Genomic DNA, 18,860 nt, shown 5'->3' on the forward strand with positions numbered 1-18,860 from the left:
ACATGAACGCTGGCCGAAAATTTCTAATGGCTAGTGCTTTATGTCACAATTTTCATCATTTGCCGAAAAAAGAAAGGGAGATGAAGTTCAAAGCTCCAGGCAGTCGGCAACCACCTGCCCGGAATCCAGCCGCCGCGAGATGGGCATAAGATGGATCTGCCGTATTCTTTTATCAAAAGTTTTGATGAAAAAATAGGGTGTTTCGGGGGGACAATCAGAGAAAGAAGAAAAGGGGGTAAAAAGGTTGGATCTTTAATTTTTAGATCTAAAATTCAGAGAGAATGAGTGATTTTTTTGGAGAAAATAATGGTGGATTCGGAATGAGAGGACGATGGAGGTTATGTGCTTAACATTTTAGGGAGTTTGGAGTTGGGCCGCCGCCATGGGCGATTTTCGGCGGGCGGCGGCGGGAGGCGGCGGGTGAAAGAGAAGAGGGGTGAGGGAGATGAGTCTAGGATTTGAGGGGTTAGGACAGTTATAAGGGAAGGGTAGGTTAGTTCCGGTCCGTTGGATTAAATTGGATGAAGGGTGATGGTTTGTTGTGACCAAAACGGGATCGTTTTGGTCATTTGATGGGGGACTGGGCCGATTTTGACTTGGGCTGAGGCGAATATGGGGGATTTTGGGGGAGAAATTTAAAAATAGCCAGATTTACAACTGGTCGTTCAAAATAGCCCAATTTCAAAAGTAATCGAAATTTAGCCACTTTTTATGTAAAGATAAATCTGAGCGAAAACACTGTTCAAAACCCGAAAAATACTCCAGTATATTATGCTGGAGTTCCAACATAAGTATACTTGAACTCCAGCATATTATACTGGAGTTCCAGGATAGTATGCTGGAACTCCAGCATATTATACTGGAGTTCCAGGATAGTTTGCTGGAACTCCAGCATAATATGATGGAGTTCCAGCATAAGTACAATAGAACTCCAGCATAATATACTGGAGTTCCAGCAAGTATATTGGTCCAGTATAATATACTAGAGTTTGGAGCACCAGTGCTCCAGTCTCCAGTATATTATATTGGAGCTGGCAAAGTATACCGGTCCAGCATAATATGCTGGAGTTCATACACAAGTGCACCGAACTCCAGTATATTATGCTGGACCGGTCTCTATTGCAGCAAAATGGTGGCTATTTTTTATTGACTTGGTAAACGATGGCTATTTTTGATTGACCAGTCCGAAAACTGGCTATACCGTGCTATTTTGGAGTAATTGGGCCAATGAAAACGATTTTGGCCCGATTCGGAATTTACAAAGCCTTGTTCTCCTTTTTCCTTCTTCCCCTTTTTTTTTGATTTTTAACTTAATAAAATTAATTAAAATCCTAAACCAAGTTCTACATCAAATCTAATTTGTAGAATTAAATTAATTGTCTATTTTTAACATAAAAAATAATTACTTAAAAAAATTAAAGGAGAATACTAATTTATGACTAAAAACTACAAATGTAACATGACCAGTATTTTTTGTGATTTTGTTTAATAATGTAATTAAGACTAGTAATTAAATCCAACATGCAATTAAGACCTAAAATGTAATGCAATGAAGAATTAAATATTTTTGGTATTTTCATGACTTTAAAACATTAAGAGTGCAAAAAAAAATGCAACTAAATGTAAACAATTAACAAAAATTCTTACAAATTCTATAAATACTAAAATAATTAATTAAATATTTTAGTCGGCAAAAATCACATGCTCACAGTATTCTCACAGGGTTCGAGAGAGGGTCGCACCGCAAGAAATGTGATGTAGACAGTTTACCAATACAAATATCAGTAACTGCTTCTACAACTCGAACCCATGATGATAGAGTGTTGAAAGAAAAGTTCAAGTGGTAATAGCTAATAAGAATAAGGTTGCTTTTCCTTCCTTTTGTTAGCAACAGTAGCAATGAATTTCACTGATTCAGTAACAGCAAGAACCCCATAATATTATGGCTTGAAATAAACTTACACACACCACCATTTCACACTGTTTCTTGTGAATAGTTTCACATTCTACAAAGTCAACCTATAGCCTGCTTTTGGTTAGACAACTTTGGTATAAAATCTTTTTTAAGATTTCTTTCCTTCAACTTTATGTTTTTCGATTCAAGAATCTATAGATTGTACTACGTGAATCATGAAAAATGATTTTAAATGAATTTAGTTGCCATTATAATTGGTGTTCTCTAATGTTCTCCAATTAGTTTTAGGTAATCCTTCTTTGACTTTAAATAAATATTATAAAGGTGCAGAATGAAGTGTATTACATCTGCAATTTTATATTTAGTGTTCTGTTAACAAAGAAAAAAAAAAGAGCAGCCCGTTACACATATGATATAGATAAGCTGACATAATGCAAGCATTAATGGCTGCTTCCACGGCTCGAAGCCGTACTTTGTTAGCATTGAAACCACACCATAAATTTAGAACCAAAAAGCCAATTCATATTTAGAGTTTGATTTAGTATTTTGCAATGTGGTTTTTTTCATTGATATATACGCTGATTTCACGGCTCCAACTCGTCATCTATAGGCCACACCCCAACAAAGTGTGACCCTTCTCCGAACCCTACGTAAACACGAGATTTTCGTGCACCGAGTTGCCCTTTTGCCTTTACTTTTATAGAATAAATCATTCATCAAATTAACTCACACATAGCAATAGCTATGATCCCTACTGAAAAACATCATCCCTCTTTCCAGAAATTTTAGATGCAAAATAGAAGATAGTAAAAGTTTGGTAATTTTATATAATGGAAATTAAATATGCAGCTAATGGCTGTCCCCGTAATTACATCACTACAACAACAACAACAACAACCCACTGGGATCCCACAAGTGGGTCCGGGGAGGGTAATATGTACGCAGACCTTACCCCTACCCTGGAGGGCAGAGAGGCTGTTTCCGAAAGACCCTCGGCTCGAGAGAAAGATAGGAAAAAGTAAATAACAACAAGGCCAGGAAAATGATATCAACAATGTAAGGACCGGGGAAAAATAAATGGAAGAAAGCAATAGCAATAGCAAGAGTAATACCAATTTACATCACTATTCAACATTATTTTTCTCTTTTTTGACAAGTCACTCTTCAACAGTTCAATTGTCTGCCTCTTTTTTCTTTCTTTCCCAATTTTTTTACCCATGTACCTCTAGTTCATATTTATGAGATTCTGGGTGAGGATTTCAGATGTGTACATCTCCTATTTTTCTATAAAACAATCTCAGAAGCTGCTATACCTTCTCATGCATTCAGCTCGCCAAACCAAACGCCACGCCTCATAAATTTGTTAAGAGTGCATGTGGTAGTTTTGAAGCTAGGCACCACGAAAAGATCCCGTTAAAGTTCAGCAACGCGATTCATGAAACACCGAACAACTGGGAGTTACAAACTCATGTCCTCTGGCAAGCACCTCGCAAGGAAATACAGGCTGCAATAGGCGAGAAGGTTAAACTACACCAGAAGTAAAAGAAAAAGAAAGAAGGCATATAACAAAATCGATATTCAGAATACGGTCTATGTTCTTTACACGGATTCTCCGTTGTCGTATTTCCTTATCTTAACTGCGGTGATTATGCGTTTCTTTAGCCGAGGGTCTATCGGAAACAATATCTCTACCTTCACAAGGTAGGGGTAAGGTCTGAATACATACTACCCTCCCAAAACCCCACTTGTGGAATTTTACTGGTTAGCGTTGTTGTTGTTGTTGGCCTCTGTTGAAAGTTGTAATCATCCCATCTGAAATCTTGTTAGAGAGAGTACACTTTTATTTACTTAATTATATCTTCAACACGCCACCTCACAATGCGGGCCTGATTCTTTTTCATGGGCCAAGAACGTGGATATTATTTCTAATAATGGGTGGCAATGAGACTAGAGCTCAAGACCCCTATCTACGCTGGTACCATCTTGTGCGATCATCTCATCTAAAAACTTAAAACTGAAGCATCCTTTGCAACCAATATGTAGAAACGGTGGATTCTTCCTTAGTAATTCTTAGTATGGGTAAAAGATTCAAGTGTCAGCTTAGTAGTATACTAGTATTATTGACTTTCTTAACGACTAGCATTAACTAAAAAACAAAGTTCTCCATAAGATTTTACTTCAACCATTAGAATCTAAAAGTTCATATATTTTCATTTCTATAGTACAGATATACATTCAAAAAATGGATCTGGCTAAGGAGCTTCCACCAGATGAAAAGCATGATATCAAACAAAAAACTGTAACTATCAGAATTGACGTTGAAGTTTGAGAGAAATAATCTCACCTCGCAGACATGAAAGCCATACCAAAGAACACAGCTTTGACAGCTCGCTTCTGACCGGCATAGTCAAATGCCAATGGAAGCATCTCATGTAAGGTTAGAAATGCCATCACCCCACCCACTGAAAGCACAAACGATCCGTTAAAGAATAAGGTAATTCAAAGTTATAGACTATATTTCTCCTTTCACCATGAAACTAAAGGAAATAAAAATTATATCAACCTGCTCCGAGGAGGCCCTCCAGAATTTCAGGATTCAAGCTGCTTGGGAATAGATACCCTGCAGTTCATACAAGTTCAGAGAAACTCATGAATTCATAACCTATTCACTGATTCATGTCTATTGCGCGTTTTACTTAAGATAAAAGACGCAAATATAAGGTACTCACCCACAATAATTACGCCCAGGGGCTCCGCAAGACCTGAAAGTGTTGCCAATTTGAATGCCTGCCATTTGCTAAGACACATACACTCACCATATAAATCTCAAGCGAATAAGAAAAATAAAAAGGAATAGTGCACACAAAAATATGGGCTTTGCATTTTAATTTCTTATATTCTAAAGCTTCCAGCAACTTTAGTTATGTGCATATAAGTCTTACAATTTAAATAGCTTAATGTAAGTCTTATAATTTAAATAGCCTTAATGTTAGTCTAATAATTTAAATAGCCTCAAGGCCTAAAGCATAAGTATGTACACATAACACGACCCCTGGTGAAACAACATCCATATGACTTCACAAAAATTGAAGTTTAAGATATTTACATGCTTGGAGTCAATAACTAAATCATTAGAAAATCGACATAATAAAAGAAACCAAGATTTACACAGTAGCAAAAGATGCTACCATTCCTTATTATTAGTCATAAGTTAGTCTACCAGGAATCATTACCTCTGTGTTGCAAAATAAACTGGAAGTGCAACAGCAACACCCTGCAACCAAATAAATCAGGTCCCGCAATGGAAAAAAATAAACAAAAAGAGCACATCCATTAGCCTCTTCTCGTTTGATCAAAATCAACATGTAAAAACAACAGTAAATGCCTTCCCAGGCATTGTCAATCGATCAACCATTCAATCAACTATGCCTCAACCCAACTCAGTTGGCAATTTGGTATAATATGGAAAATGTGAGAAAGAATCAGAAGTGCTTGATATGCACAGGTCTTATCCTGAAATATAGGTCATACATGGCTCTTGGAAAAACTGATAAGCACATTGATTTTGTTATGATTAACATACTGTTAACGGTTACACGCTTAATCAACAACAATCTGCTCAGCAGAGAAAGTTTGAATAAGATTTCATAGGCCAAAAGGGAATGAAACAAAGATTAATAAAGCAATCAATTACCTGCATATACACATACTATGATAGGACAAGATATCAAACATTATAACTGTAGTAAGGAGTTCATTAGTGGATTCTTGCACTCAAGAAACAAACAGAAACCAGGAAATAAGAGACTGGTAAATGTGAATGAAGTATACCTCTGGTATGTTGTGTAAAGCAATAGCAAGAGCCAAGTTTAGACCAACCCGAAGTCCCTAAAGAAAAGCATGATGAAAACAGAACAAACTTTAAACAATTACTATATGTTTATAACTGAGACCTTTTGCTAAAAGGACTTCAAAATGTATTCTCATCAAACAAAACAAAGTTACTAACATACTCTTTCTGCAACTAACAGGTAATGTCTAGTCTTTGAGAATACCTAATTTTCCTTAGAAGACAAACTATTTAGTATGGAATGTCATAGGCCTAAATAGAGCAAAACGGATAGAGATTATTCATATAGCCGATGCCAACTAGTTTGGGATTTGAGGTGTTATTCATTAATTGAAATTTTGTCACTCTTACAGTTATTAACATAGAATTAAAAAAATATTGTAGGTTGAGCGACAATGACTAAAGTGATTGATAGAGAAGATTATAAACATCAGATAATCAAGAAAGGAGGACTACCTTCATTGATCCAAGGAACACGGCCATCCCTTCAGGAAAGTTATGCAAGCTTATACCTGATTAGAAAAACCAATAAAATCATGTTATACATCTTGTATTGAATAGGCAATATGGATCAAATGCATATACCATTCTCTTCTATTTCCATATTGCTACTCCCTTCATCTAATTCTATGAAGTGTAGTTTAACAGGAAATGGAGATTGTGAAGTTAATTTGACTTGTATAGCATTTGGGTACAAGTAGCTCAAAATGTTAAACTTGACAAATGACCTTTGATTGCCAGAAGTACGTGCAAGTAGTATAGAATTCTTATTAGCAAGAAAAGTCATGAAAACTTAGGAACATCTCATACTAGAAAATATGGTCCCTTGAATTGGACGTAAGACAACTTGATAGGTAAATGAGCATCAAGTCTGTAACAGAACGTGGGGCTGTTCCTTAACGACAACACAGCAACAACTATGCCTCAGTCCTAAAGAAGTTGAAGTCAGCTATAAAAATCCTCATTGACCACTTTACTCCATTTAAAATCACCTCATGCCAATAGGGGCTGTTCCTTATATCCAAAAAAATAAAATAAAAGCCATGTGTTTGGGGGAGGGGNAAAGAAAATTCCTGCACAATAGATAAATGACTATTACTACTTGGGAGTCAAATAGCTTTTCCTTTTACTACTACTTTCTCCCAAGTCTTTTAAATATTTCAAATTATTAACTATGCTGACTTATAGTACTTTTCATGTACTTTTCCAAAACATATTTTATTTCAGAAAAGTTGAAGAATTTATGCCCATATGCACGCTGAATATTAGGGGTTTTGACCCTCATACTTTGAACTCTTTCGCATAAAATGGCACGGAGGGAGTATGGTTTCCAGCAAACTATTGAGGAAAACCTACTTTTACTATGGAAAGAACCTTAACATATTACTCTGAGCATAATAAGTCCTACCAAGATAGTCCAATTAGAGGCCTTCGTTGCAGTCAATAAGGAATGAAGGGAAGAGAATCATTTAACTACAAGGCTTTGTACATCTAGCACCTTACTAAAAAGACTTAGCTTAACTGAAGGGTAACCTTAATTCAAATGACAAACTAGATAAGAAAAAGAACTTGAGTAAGCTTGTAATATTCTTCTCATAACAGAAATGGGTAGTACAAAAAACATGTAATTTTAACGAATTTGCTCAAGACTATGCTTTACTTGTGGGTGCAATCTACTTATTATCAATCTAACTTCCTAATAAAACTTCTCGTGAAGGTGGAGTGCTACTCAGGGACATTAATGTGAAGAGCAAGCAAGTTCTTTTTTTTGAAGGTAAAGAGTAAGCAATATTTATTTTAAACATAAATGTACTCTTGGCAGAGGCGGAGCTAGGATTTTGAGTTTATGGGTTCTGGATTTCAGAAAAGGCTGTTTAATAGGTTCTTAATATATTATTTATACATATTAGATGAATTTTTTATCCAAAAACAGGGTCTGAGCCAAAACTACTGGGTTCTGCCGAACCCGTACACAGGTTTGTGGCTCCGCCCCTGATGTCTCTTGCATAAAGATGTCCGTAGACCGTAATAAGACTGAAACAACGAGAAGCATCAAAAATAGGCTTCCACTCATAACATTTAATCCGACCTAGTGCACAAAGAGTTCGGAGTTCTCAAAATAAGAACTCAAAGGGAGGTTTACAGCATAACAGAAACAAAGCAGGCTGGTGAAACTTGAGAGAATTATCAGCAAGCCAATACAGCAGACTGACCTACTGCTGTGATGATTCCACTAAATAAAACTTGGCGGCGATGCTTCTTCATCATATCCTTACTCCTTTCATCTCCGTCTTTCTGTTCTCAAGCAGAAAACCATTTTTATTCTAAAACTATGTTTTGCATGAACAAGACTTTCTCCTGTAGAAAACAAATCAAAATAATACCTTTTTGCCTTTGGCACTTGAAATGGGTGCAAGTGTAGGTTCTGGGATAAAATGTGAAACAAGAGCAAAGAAGATAACACCTGCAAAAAACTGACCGACCGAAAGATTTGATTAAGAGCCAAGAACTGTATGTTTCTTCTTTTGGTGGAAAGTTGATAAAGTTCAGAATAAAATCAGGAGAAAGCTCACCCAGAGGTTTCCCTTCAAAAAGCCAATGGAGTTTATAGCATTATGAGCCAAGTCAAAGAATGATATGCTGAGCATAAGACCAGCAGCAAACCCCTGCAAAATGGGAGAAAATATTCAGGCCTCTACTCTGCTATATACCTCTCGGATTTACGCCATTGAACATAACAATTTCATTAAAGCTAAGAAAGCTCAAACAATCAGTAAATTAACAATCAAATGATCCTTTTCTTATGTTCAAATTTTAACATACTCAATCCCGAAAAGGCCCGGTGCACTATGCTCCGGAGAAGGGCTGGACCACATAGGGTCTATTTGTACGCAACCTTACCTTGCATTTCTGCAAGAGGTTGTTTCCGACTTGAACCCGTGACCTCCTGGTCACACAGCGACAACTCTTAAAGTTGCACCAAGGCTCCCCTTAAAAATACTCAAACTCGAAATGAAGTATAAAATAACCAACAGTAAATATCTAGCAAGACAGCATGCCTAAATAAGGAAGTGACAACAAAACCATGAATCACTGAAATTAACCATTTCACTTCTAACATTCTTACAAATACAATTAACAATCACCTGTAAAAGTCCTAGCATCTTCAAGTTAGGAGTCTGGCTAATAACCACAAAAAGTGCACCTGCTCAATAAGATAACAAATAGTAATTAGATTCAAATCATTAAACCTTCTTATTGGAGACTTCTCATAGTTTCAAACACTCGAGAAACCTGAAAAAACACAGAAGTATATGGAAACAACAACCTTAAAGTAATAGCACCATCGGTCCTCAATGTGTATTATACAGTTTTTATGAGCTAAATTGAAAATGTGTATTAAAGGGCAGTCCGATGCACTAAACTTCCGGTATGCGCGGGGTCCGAGGAACGGCCGGACCACAAGGATTTATTGTATGCAGCCTTACCTGCATTTCTGCAAGAGGTTGTTTTCACGGCTTGAACCCGTGACCTCCTGGTCACATGGCAGCAACTTTACCAGTTACGCCAATGCTCCCCTTCAAATTGAAATTGTGTATAAAAATTGAAATTTTAGCAATATGGTTTTCACTATAAAGGATTACCAATGGATTGAGCACAAAAATTAAAAAGACCACACTTTGACTTCCATAACTCAAAACTAAACATTAATTAAAACACATATCAGGTTCTGATAATCAATGAACTTTTGCAAAGTAGAAAAATAAACTACTCCTAACCAAAAAAAAGAAACGAAGAATTTTTATTTACCTAGAGAGGTACTTAAGCCACCCAACATAGAAAGACCAAGAGCAACAAGAATTTGAGAATCCATAGAATACCCTTTGCTCTAAAACCCCTATATATTCCAAGATAGCCAATTTTTTCCCAGAAAAATCTGGGGTTTTGCTCCTATTTTTTTCTGCTATTCTATAGACGAAGCAAATGGGTGCTGGAGATTGATATCAAGAATTGAAAATTTAAGCTTTAGGAAAGAAGAGGTCTCTTAAAAATCAAATCTTGGAGACCCCCAAGATTAAAAGATTGCACAAATATATAAGTAGTAGCTCAGCTCAGCTCCCTTCAGGAGTGGGGCAAAGAAGAGAATATGTACAGTTAAAGGAAAGAGATTATGGAAATGGAGGGGTTCAAGAAATTAGAAACTTTGACTTGTTGCTTTAGCATATAGTGAGTTGTTGTTATTATTATTATTATTATTATTATTATTATTATTATTATTATTATTATTATTATTATTATTATTATTAGTTTTGTACATTGTCAGCAACCATTAGTTGGTTTCTTTAGTATAATTGTATAGTTTAGGAACCATGATTTGTTTTTCAATTGCAACTGTACCATCTCGAGTTTTTAAAATTAAGTCAATTCACATTTTATTTTGAGTAATTGGTAATTAAGAATTTAAGATTAAGTCAAACCATAGGTCATCGAAAATTTTCATATATACTTGAAAAATGCTTAATGGTTGAATATGTCACAAACTAGAATATAAAAAAAAAAAAAAAAAAAAAAAAAAAAAAAAAAAAACAAACTAGTGGCTATATTTTAAAACGTCTCAATATGTTATATTTAGGCTTAGACAATTATTCACGGAAAAGTATACAAATAATCCTCAAAGTGGATAGTCTTGAATTTTTGCCCCCGCTTAAACTTTAAGTTTAATAACTATAACCCCTCGCTTTCCCATGGGCAATACTTATAACTTTTAACCTTTTTCTGCCCCTAGACAAGCAAAGATCAAAAGTTAAAGACCACGTAAAAAAATATCAATATTTCTATAATTTTTTGGTCACGCTCACGCCAATTATCCTGTCGATCATGTTCTACTTCTAGCTTCTATTAGTACAATTTGTGAGATAATTCTGACTACCAAAGTTTAAGTCTCAATATATATGTAGGAGAGTCGTTTAATTTTTTCTTTGCAAAAACCACCAACTCTAGGTGAGATAATATATTAATAGACGTCAAAATTCTAAAAAAGATTGTAACAAATGGATATAACTAAATGGAAAAGGAAATCATTGAGATCTCTTTGGGTATGTAAGTTATGTGACAAAAGATGAAGGAAATTCATGCTTTCTTTGCTATTGTTCAAATAATCACGGAGAGAAATACAAAATTTCAAGTGTCGTAGGAATTTTTATTTGTAGAAGATAATTCAGGAAAAATTAACTGTCTTTAAAATCACAAAATTATTTTGAAACATAAAAATAAATATACCAACACATAATAATAAAGGTGTCAAGCAAGGGAAAAGAAGAATATATACACACTTTTTTCCTCGTTGAAGATAGCCAGCTGATAATTGAACAACGAAAAATTGATCTCATAAAAAGACTTTGTATTTTTTAGAGATTTTTTCCTTCCTATACCATATATGAAACTTTATTACAAAAAATGTGCACATTTTCTAATTTACCCGCCCTGTCCACATTTTTCCTACAATTATTATACCATTCATTAAATACTAATTATTAGTAGCTGAATCTTCTTAATTAGGCGTGCTAAAATTCAGGAACAGAATCTTCTAATTGATTTAGCCACAAATCAAATCTGTTCAAAAGCTCAATTCGTCGAAATCAAATCTGTTCAAAAGCTCAGATCTGTTCTTCATATTTTCGCTTATGACACAAGTCAAAAGCTCAGTTCGTCGAAATCAGAAGCTCAATTTCAAATTGTAGAAATCGGTCCTGCAAAAGCTCTATTCGTCGACATTCTCTCTACATCTCTCTATTTCTCAATCGCAAATTTCAGTAATACAAAGCAAATGAAAAGAGAGCAGCAATTCCACCATTGACAGTCATTGAAAAGCTTGAAAGCTTTGAGTTCAAATTTGGGTTTTCAAAAATCATTATTTGTTTGGATTGGGTGTTAGTGAAAATAATCAGGAATATGGTTTGGAGTTTATATCTCAATTTTGAGGAGTTTTGGTGAAGATTAGACTTGGTTTTGACCGAATTTCAGATTGAAACTCGAAGAAGAAGAAGAAGAAGAAGAAGAAGAAGAAGAAGAAGAAGAAGAAGAAGAAGACATATTGCAGAAATTGTAGATAAATTGTAGATTATTTGTATTCTGATTGTAGATGCTTTATTTTCTGTTTTCACAAATAAAAAACGGCTAAAACTTCTACAAATCTTCTGGAAAAACGCAATTATGTCAAAAATCCCAATTATGCTACAATTGAATAGGAATTGGGATATAAAAATTCAATGTACCCAGTTTTGTAGATATTTTGTAGATAAATTATAGATTATTTGTATTCTAATTGTAGATGCTTTGTTTTCTGTTTTCACAAATCAAAAACGACTTAAACTTCTACAAATCTTCTGCCAAAAACGCAATTATGTCGAAAATCCCAATTAAACTACAATTGAATGGAGATTGGGATATTAAAATTCAATGTACCCAGTTTGTAGATATTTTGTAGATAAATTGTAGATTATTTGTATTCTGATTGTAGATACTTTGTTTTCTATTTTCACAAATCAAAAACAACTAAAACTTCTACAAATCTTCTGCTTTTGCTTCCATTATTACTCTCTTTTCAATGAAATATTGTCACAATTCCTCTGCTTTTCCCCATATAAACGACTCAATTTCCTCGTATTTTTTTTAGTTAAGATATCAAATAAGTAGGAATTGAACAAGATGGGGAAGATGAACCAGAAATGGGGAAAAATTTTATTTTGTGTCTCACGCGACTGACACTAGTTGTGTGAGGCCTCTTTTTTGTCTCACAACTGTGTGGGTCCCAGAATTTTGTGGACCCAGATGTGTAAGATATGGGTCCACAAATATGTGAGATAAAAAGAGGCCTCACACAACTAGTGTAAGTTGTGTGAGACACAAAATAAAATCACTCAGAAATGGGACATCTGCAATGGAAAAGAAACTGAAAGACACGTTTTCTGATGGGGGTGGTTGTAAGGGGTGGGGGTGGGGTCTGTGTATGTGTGTGTGTGTGTCTGGGATCGCACTGGGAAAATCTGCATTTTGGGGAATATAGTAATATGAAGTTGACATGGGGTCATTAAGAAGAGTTTATTATCGGTTGGAAGATTTGAATATTAAAAAGGAGAGGTACAATAGTCAGCTGCTAATGTACTAAATTCAATGCCAATGTTTAAAATAATGCTAGTATACTTCTGCGCACGCAAATAATGTGCTAAATACACTATGGTATAGAATTGATAATTTGGTATACTAAGTGTAATTAAACCAAACCTTAAACATTGAGGGTAATAAGGTTTCCTATGTGGCATAGGAATGTAAAAATTCCTATTTTTTAATGACATTATCGGTCAACTTAAGCATTGTTATAGTGATCAGCAGCCGGCTGAAAAACATCCCAGAATTAGAAAGAAATTTCCTTTTTAAGCAAGTCCAAAATCTCAAAACTTTCAGACTGTGTTGCTCGGACTCTCCGAAAATGTGGCAGGATAAGTGTCGGATCCTCCAAAAGTAGTGCATTTTTGAAGGATCCGACACGGACGCAGCTATATTTTGGAGAGTCCGCGCAACATAGCTTTCAGATACTATCAGTGAAGTTCAAATTCCAGACGCCACAAAAACGAGGTACGAATTATCTTCTTCTCCCTTTTTCTGATAAAAGTTGTCTCCAAGCTCTCTTGTGCGCACCTTAACTATTGCATCAAGTACTTACTACCTCCAATCTAACACAATAAAATATCTTTATGATAATAAGAGCTCTCAAATCGCGAAAACCTCGGTGTTCAAGAGCATAGCTTTAGAGAGGAAAGGACGGGAACCCAAGTTAAGGCTGGTGGGGAAGCACAAATCTCGACTTCAAAGACTATGATTCAGTTCCTAACTGATCAAACCTGCAGTTGCTTCAGAAACTAGCTCATACTATTTACACGCTAAGAAGATAACGCAATAGAACAATAATAATCTCTTTCAAATTCCAGAACCATAGAGCTCCATGGCATTTTCAGCTCAAAATTAACAGCTGCATAGACTGAAAAATTAGGAAACTTAATTTGGTATACAAGCATAGAATAAGACCACCAAGAACTGGCACAATGGATAGAATTCCATCACCCCTTAGGCAGGTTGGAGCACTGAGAATAGAGAAATTACTACGAAGCGCCTAATGAAGGTTAACGAAAAAGAAGTATAGAATAAGGGCTTTACATGTGCACAAAGTGCATCTCAAGTAGTGCGAGGAAGGGAGGAAGAGTGGGAATATTCCTTTCTCTTTATATTATCACAAAGAGCTGTTTCCACGCCTTAAGCCACAATTAGGCTCCCACAGTTCAAAACAATACAATACATAAAAACATTTGGGTCTTCGAAACTAGTAACAATAATAAGATCCATCGGAAAGGGGCATGTGGAAAAAATTATAGCCTATAGAAGATAAAGCATAAAGCACTTCATTATAATTTCAGCTTAAAAAAAAGTCAATAAAGAACAACGCAAACGAAGTCAAGAAGCACAAACCGAAGACCTCCCAGGAGCACGTTCTTTCAAGAAGAATATGCATTTGGTCCAGAACATCTCATGATATCAAAACTACAATCCTTTAGATAGCAATCACTAGGAGTTCATATTAAGATATAATCCGTCAATAAATTCATTAGCAACTCTTTCGGACATCTAAGTCATATACTTTACAAATCCAGAGTTAAATAACAAATGAAAACTGATATTAATAGAGAAATAAAATAATTTCTATAACAGTAGATGGCTAAAATGATTCTTCTAATTCCTTCTTCTCTTCAATACCTACTGCAAGTGCAGCTATATTTTCATGGTCAAAATTAAAAAAGTTTCCCCTTTTCTATTTACCCATAGTGCTAGTGACAACTAGCCAACGGCCTGTACTACTGTGGCCTACAAAAGCATAGAAGCTTTGCTTCCAGATTTTTTTCTTGCATCTCTAAACCACCAGTCAATCATTTCCTATTTTTCTGATGACGAACAACTGATGACTGGCCTATTAAAATGTAATAGCTGTTTCCTGCAACAATTCACCATTGCATAACAAGTTACTAATTAGCCAGTGACCAGCATAACTAAACCCCCATTAAAGACTCAAAACACATCAAGAATTCTATCCGTGATGGCGTCCAAAACTTACAGGCCTTGGGGTTCCAGATTTTCTTTTTCACCTTTGAATCACCATCAGACCATAGCCTATCCAAAGTGAATACGGCTTTTTTCCTTATTCAGTTTACAGTAGTTCACTAGTTTCTGATTAGCCATCGGCCAGAGTGACTAGAGCCCCAGATTCTACCCATAATGGCTTCCAGAACTTACAAATTTTGGTTCCAGATATTTTTTTCATTGATGACCATTAAACCATTCACCGATCAAAATAAGTATAATGTTTTCCTCTTTAGTTTACAAATTGGGTAACTTGTTCCTAATTAGCCAGAGGCCAGCATGACTAGAGCCCAATCAAAGATAAAAATATGTCAACATTTCCACCCACACTGGACCCCAAGATTTAGAAGCTCTGTCCTATCAAAATCAACCTGTTCCCTTCTTTGGTATAAACATAGGTAAGTAGCTTCTAATTAACCAGCGGCCAGCATGATTAGAGCTCCATCATAGAACCAAAACACGTCTAGAATTTTACCCATAATGCCTCCAAAACTAAGAAGCTTCTGTCGTTACAACTTGAATATCTTGTTTTGGTTGGTCACACTTTTTGAATAACTAGTTTCTAGTTAGCCAGCAGTAAGCATGTCTAGAACCCCATCAAATACCAAAACATGTCTAATTCTACCCCATAATTGTCTCCCAAACTTAGACCATTTGCCTATTCCAGGACCTTCAACTTTACCTATCCTATTCTTTTCCGCCCCGAAAATTCGACAAAAACAAAGGGTAGAAATTTTTGCACACTCATTGTTGTTCCTTGTAACATGATCATATAAAAACATGAATCACCACAATGCTTCTAGTGCTCCATTTGTGAAAGAGAGATTCCTGGCATGGTTGTTGTCATCAAAAGCACTACACTATGTGCAGAGTCATGTAGGAAAATAACCAAAAACTTAACACATTGGCTATCAACATACATAACAAAATGACATCTGGAGGCACCAATAATGCTGTTCGAGTAAAATAAAGTTGCGCTATATTAAAAGAAACATGGACAAGAAACTCAGAAGTGATTTATTCCCTAATTCTTTCATTGATGTCCTCTACACTGAGTTTAAACAAAAGAATTACAAATATCCAATGTCATGAAAAATAATTCCTGTCACTTGTTCACTAATATTCCAAAAATACTAAACTGGAACCACATATTAAAAGAAACATGGACAAGAAACTCAGAAGTGATATATTCCCTAATTCTTTCATTGATGTCCTCTACACTGAGTTTAAACAAAAGAATTACAAATATCCAATGTCATGAAAAATAATTCCTGTCACTTGTTCACTAATATTCCAAAAATTCTAAACTGAAACCACATTTCTCAGGGATAGTAGAAGACATGAAATCAAACAGCCCCATTCACTACAACAATGAAATTCATCATATAACCTCAATAAACCACCTATCTATCCCTTAATTTTCCTGTTTTCCTTCAATTTAACCTAAAACAGTAAGTAGCATAATGGAGATTGAAACTTTAACAGAACTCCATCATATCCAAAAAAATAAAACAATTACAAGCTTTACCATAATTCATAATCAGCCGACCTCTCTATTTCTTTCATCCATGTCCTCTACATTGAGTGTAAAGAATTACAAACATCAAATGTCATAAAAAATAATTTCTTTCATTTATTCACTATCCCAAAAAATCTAAACTCAAACCCCATTTCACAGGGTTAGTACAATATGAAATCATATACTATGACAACAAAATTCATCATATAACCTCAATAAACCACCTATATATCCCTTAACTTTCCTGTCTTCCTTCAATTTAATCTAAAACAAAAGTATAGTCAAAATTTTAACTTTAAGAAAACTCCATCATTTCCAAAAAAATCAATTAGAATTTTTACCCTTACGCCCTCGCTGTAGCTGGAGGTGTTGCACCATCAGCATCACCATCACCCTGTTCCTCATTTCCTTCCATCTGCTGACTAAGCAGCAACTGCTTATTCTTCTCAAGTGCATTTGCAACTTCAGGTGGCATATACTTCTCATCGTGTTTCGCCAACACTTCCGTAGCTGCAAAATAACAATCCCCGCCCCTCGCCTTTTTCGTCACCTCTAACTTCTTCTCGCTCAAAATCCCACTCTCTTTCTTCTTCATCTCCTCCGTAAACGGCTTTACAAACCCTTCAACTACAACAGAATGCCCTTCCCTAAATAAATCCGGCAACGACCCGTCATACTTAACCAATATATCAGTAATCAAATCAGTAATCACAAACTCCATTTCAGGGGAATTAGGTATTGGTGTTACACTGTTTTCTAACACTAATCCACCGAGCCGGAATTTTGATTTTGTAGGGTTTTGTGAGTGTTGTGATAGTGCGTCTGTAGGTGTAACGTAAAATACAAGCTGGTCTTGGAACTGGTTAAGGACTATTACTATGAAACCAGCTATGCAGCTAAATGTAATAGCGTAAGTCCAGAGACGCCGGGTTTGGAGTTGTCGTGCTCGAGCTCCGATATCGGGCCGGGCTGATATGTGGGATTTAGCGGGCCGGGAGAGTGTGGAGAAGGATCGGAGGGTGAAAATCGATTGGTTAGGGTTTAAACGGGAAATATTTAAGGGCTGTGATTGGCGGTGGAGGAGTGAAATTAAAGGGTGAGATTTGGGGAGAGTGGTGGTGGTGGTGGCGGCGCCGGCGCCGGCGGAACGGAGGAGACGGGAAGCTAGACGAGAAGTGAGATTTGAAGCCATTGAAATTTATTTATTTATTGTGGAATTTCTCAAAAGGAAAGGAAATTGGGGTTATTATAGGGTTTAAGGAATTTGTAAAGTTAGCTTTAGAAGAATGTAGAGGGTGCGGTCAAAGACGTTGCAATTCACGCCGCCGGCGATTTTTCTTTGCAAATTTTTTTTTCCCTCTCTCTCTCTTCCAAAATGTGGATAGTATATACCCAAAGTGGTTATAACCTAAAATTCATAAATGATAAGTTGGTCACCCCAGTTTATAAGCACTTTTAGCTTGACCAAAGATTATCCTAATAGTATTTTTTAATTCACAACATATTTTTTCCAAAATAAATTTTCTGACTTTTTTTTCATTCAATATTCGTTGTTCAATCTTTTCCTTTACCAAAAAAAAAAGTTTTAATTTATAATCTTTTATAAAGTTTTTAAGGATATTTTAGTCATTTTAATAAAAGAATTACGTATCAGTTTTTTTTACCAAACACATCAACTACTTATTATTAGTTTCAGCACGGCTATCCAAACACGTAAATACTTATTTAAAAAATCAATTGCATCACTTAAAAATACTTTTTAGTACGTCAAGCTTATCGGCTATTTACAAGCAGCTAATCCAAACGAGCTCTACTTCTTTTGCTTCGATTATCTTATTATCTTGTTATTTTGCTTCGATTATCTTATTATCATGTTGTTGTTCCTGTTTCTTTTCTGTGACTTCCACAATATCGTATTTCTTTACAATACAATACTCTTGTGACGATGCTTTTTTTGAACCTTTTTCTTTACAATATAATACTCTTGTGACGATGCTTTTTTTGAACCAAAATAAAGGTTCTCTATCTTCACAAAATAAAGATAAGGTATTATATACACTACCCTTCATAGATCACATTTATGAGATTATATCGGGGAGATTTGTTGTTATTGTCGTTGCATAACAATTTTTTCAATATTTATCTACCGTGTAACAATTCATTTATTACTCATTATCACATAAACAAGTAAATTTTCCGTATCTTGTCTCCAAACGAACATCTCGGAATGGGTATCTTAAATGGCTGAAATTATGTCCTTTAGTTATGCCAAAATAATGATGAGGAATTTTAGAATTTAAAGAATTGACGAGTTTTTGTTCTAGCATTCTTTCTTTTAAAATGCTTTTATTGGTGCCATGTGTCAATTGTATAACTTCAATAACTGA

At 35.3% G+C, this 18,860-nt stretch overlaps 2 protein-coding genes across 2 annotated transcripts; both read right to left on the minus strand.

Moving 5' to 3' along the window:
* On the minus strand, window positions 2,964-9,964 carry LOC109234145 (zinc transporter ZTP29). The gene is made up of 12 exons (XM_019400009.1): window positions 9,576-9,964; window positions 8,912-8,970; window positions 8,339-8,431; window positions 8,150-8,239; window positions 7,979-8,060; window positions 6,222-6,277; window positions 5,747-5,803; window positions 5,149-5,189; window positions 4,645-4,712; window positions 4,479-4,535; window positions 4,260-4,377; window positions 2,964-3,419 (listed from the first exon to the last, which is right to left on the minus strand). The coding sequence occupies exons 1-12, from the start codon at window positions 9,637-9,639 to the stop codon at window positions 3,374-3,376; spliced, it is 831 nt and encodes a 276-aa protein (XP_019255554.1). The 5' UTR covers window positions 9,640-9,964; the 3' UTR covers window positions 2,964-3,373.
* LOC109234146 (cytochrome c-type biogenesis protein CcmE-like) lies at window positions 16,137-17,874 on the minus strand. The gene has a single exon (XM_019400010.1). It carries the CDS (start codon window positions 17,663-17,665, stop codon window positions 16,817-16,819), a length of 849 nt encoding a protein of 282 aa, XP_019255555.1. The 5' UTR covers window positions 17,666-17,874; the 3' UTR covers window positions 16,137-16,816.

This window comes from Nicotiana attenuata, chromosome 11 (genome assembly GCF_001879085.1).
Source record: "Nicotiana attenuata strain UT chromosome 11, NIATTr2, whole genome shotgun sequence".
NCBI classification, from domain to species: Eukaryota; Viridiplantae; Streptophyta; class Magnoliopsida; order Solanales; family Solanaceae; genus Nicotiana; species Nicotiana attenuata.

Coding starts and splice junctions, on each gene's coding strand:
- LOC109234145 (XM_019400009.1), bottom strand. CDS start 9,639: ATGGATTCTCAAATTCTTGTTGCTCTTGGTCTTTCTATGTTGGGTGGC. Junction 8,432..8,911: donor AGATGCTAGGACTTTTACAG/GTGATTGTTAAT, acceptor CCCATTTTGCAG/GGGTTTGCTGCTGGTCTTAT. Junction 6,278..7,978: donor TGGAATCATCACAGCAGTAG/GTCAGTCTGCTG, acceptor TTTTCTAATCAG/GTATAAGCTTGCATAACTTT.
- LOC109234146 (XM_019400010.1), bottom strand. CDS start 17,665: ATGGCTTCAAATCTCACTTCTCGTCTAGCTTCCCGTCTCCTCCGTTCC.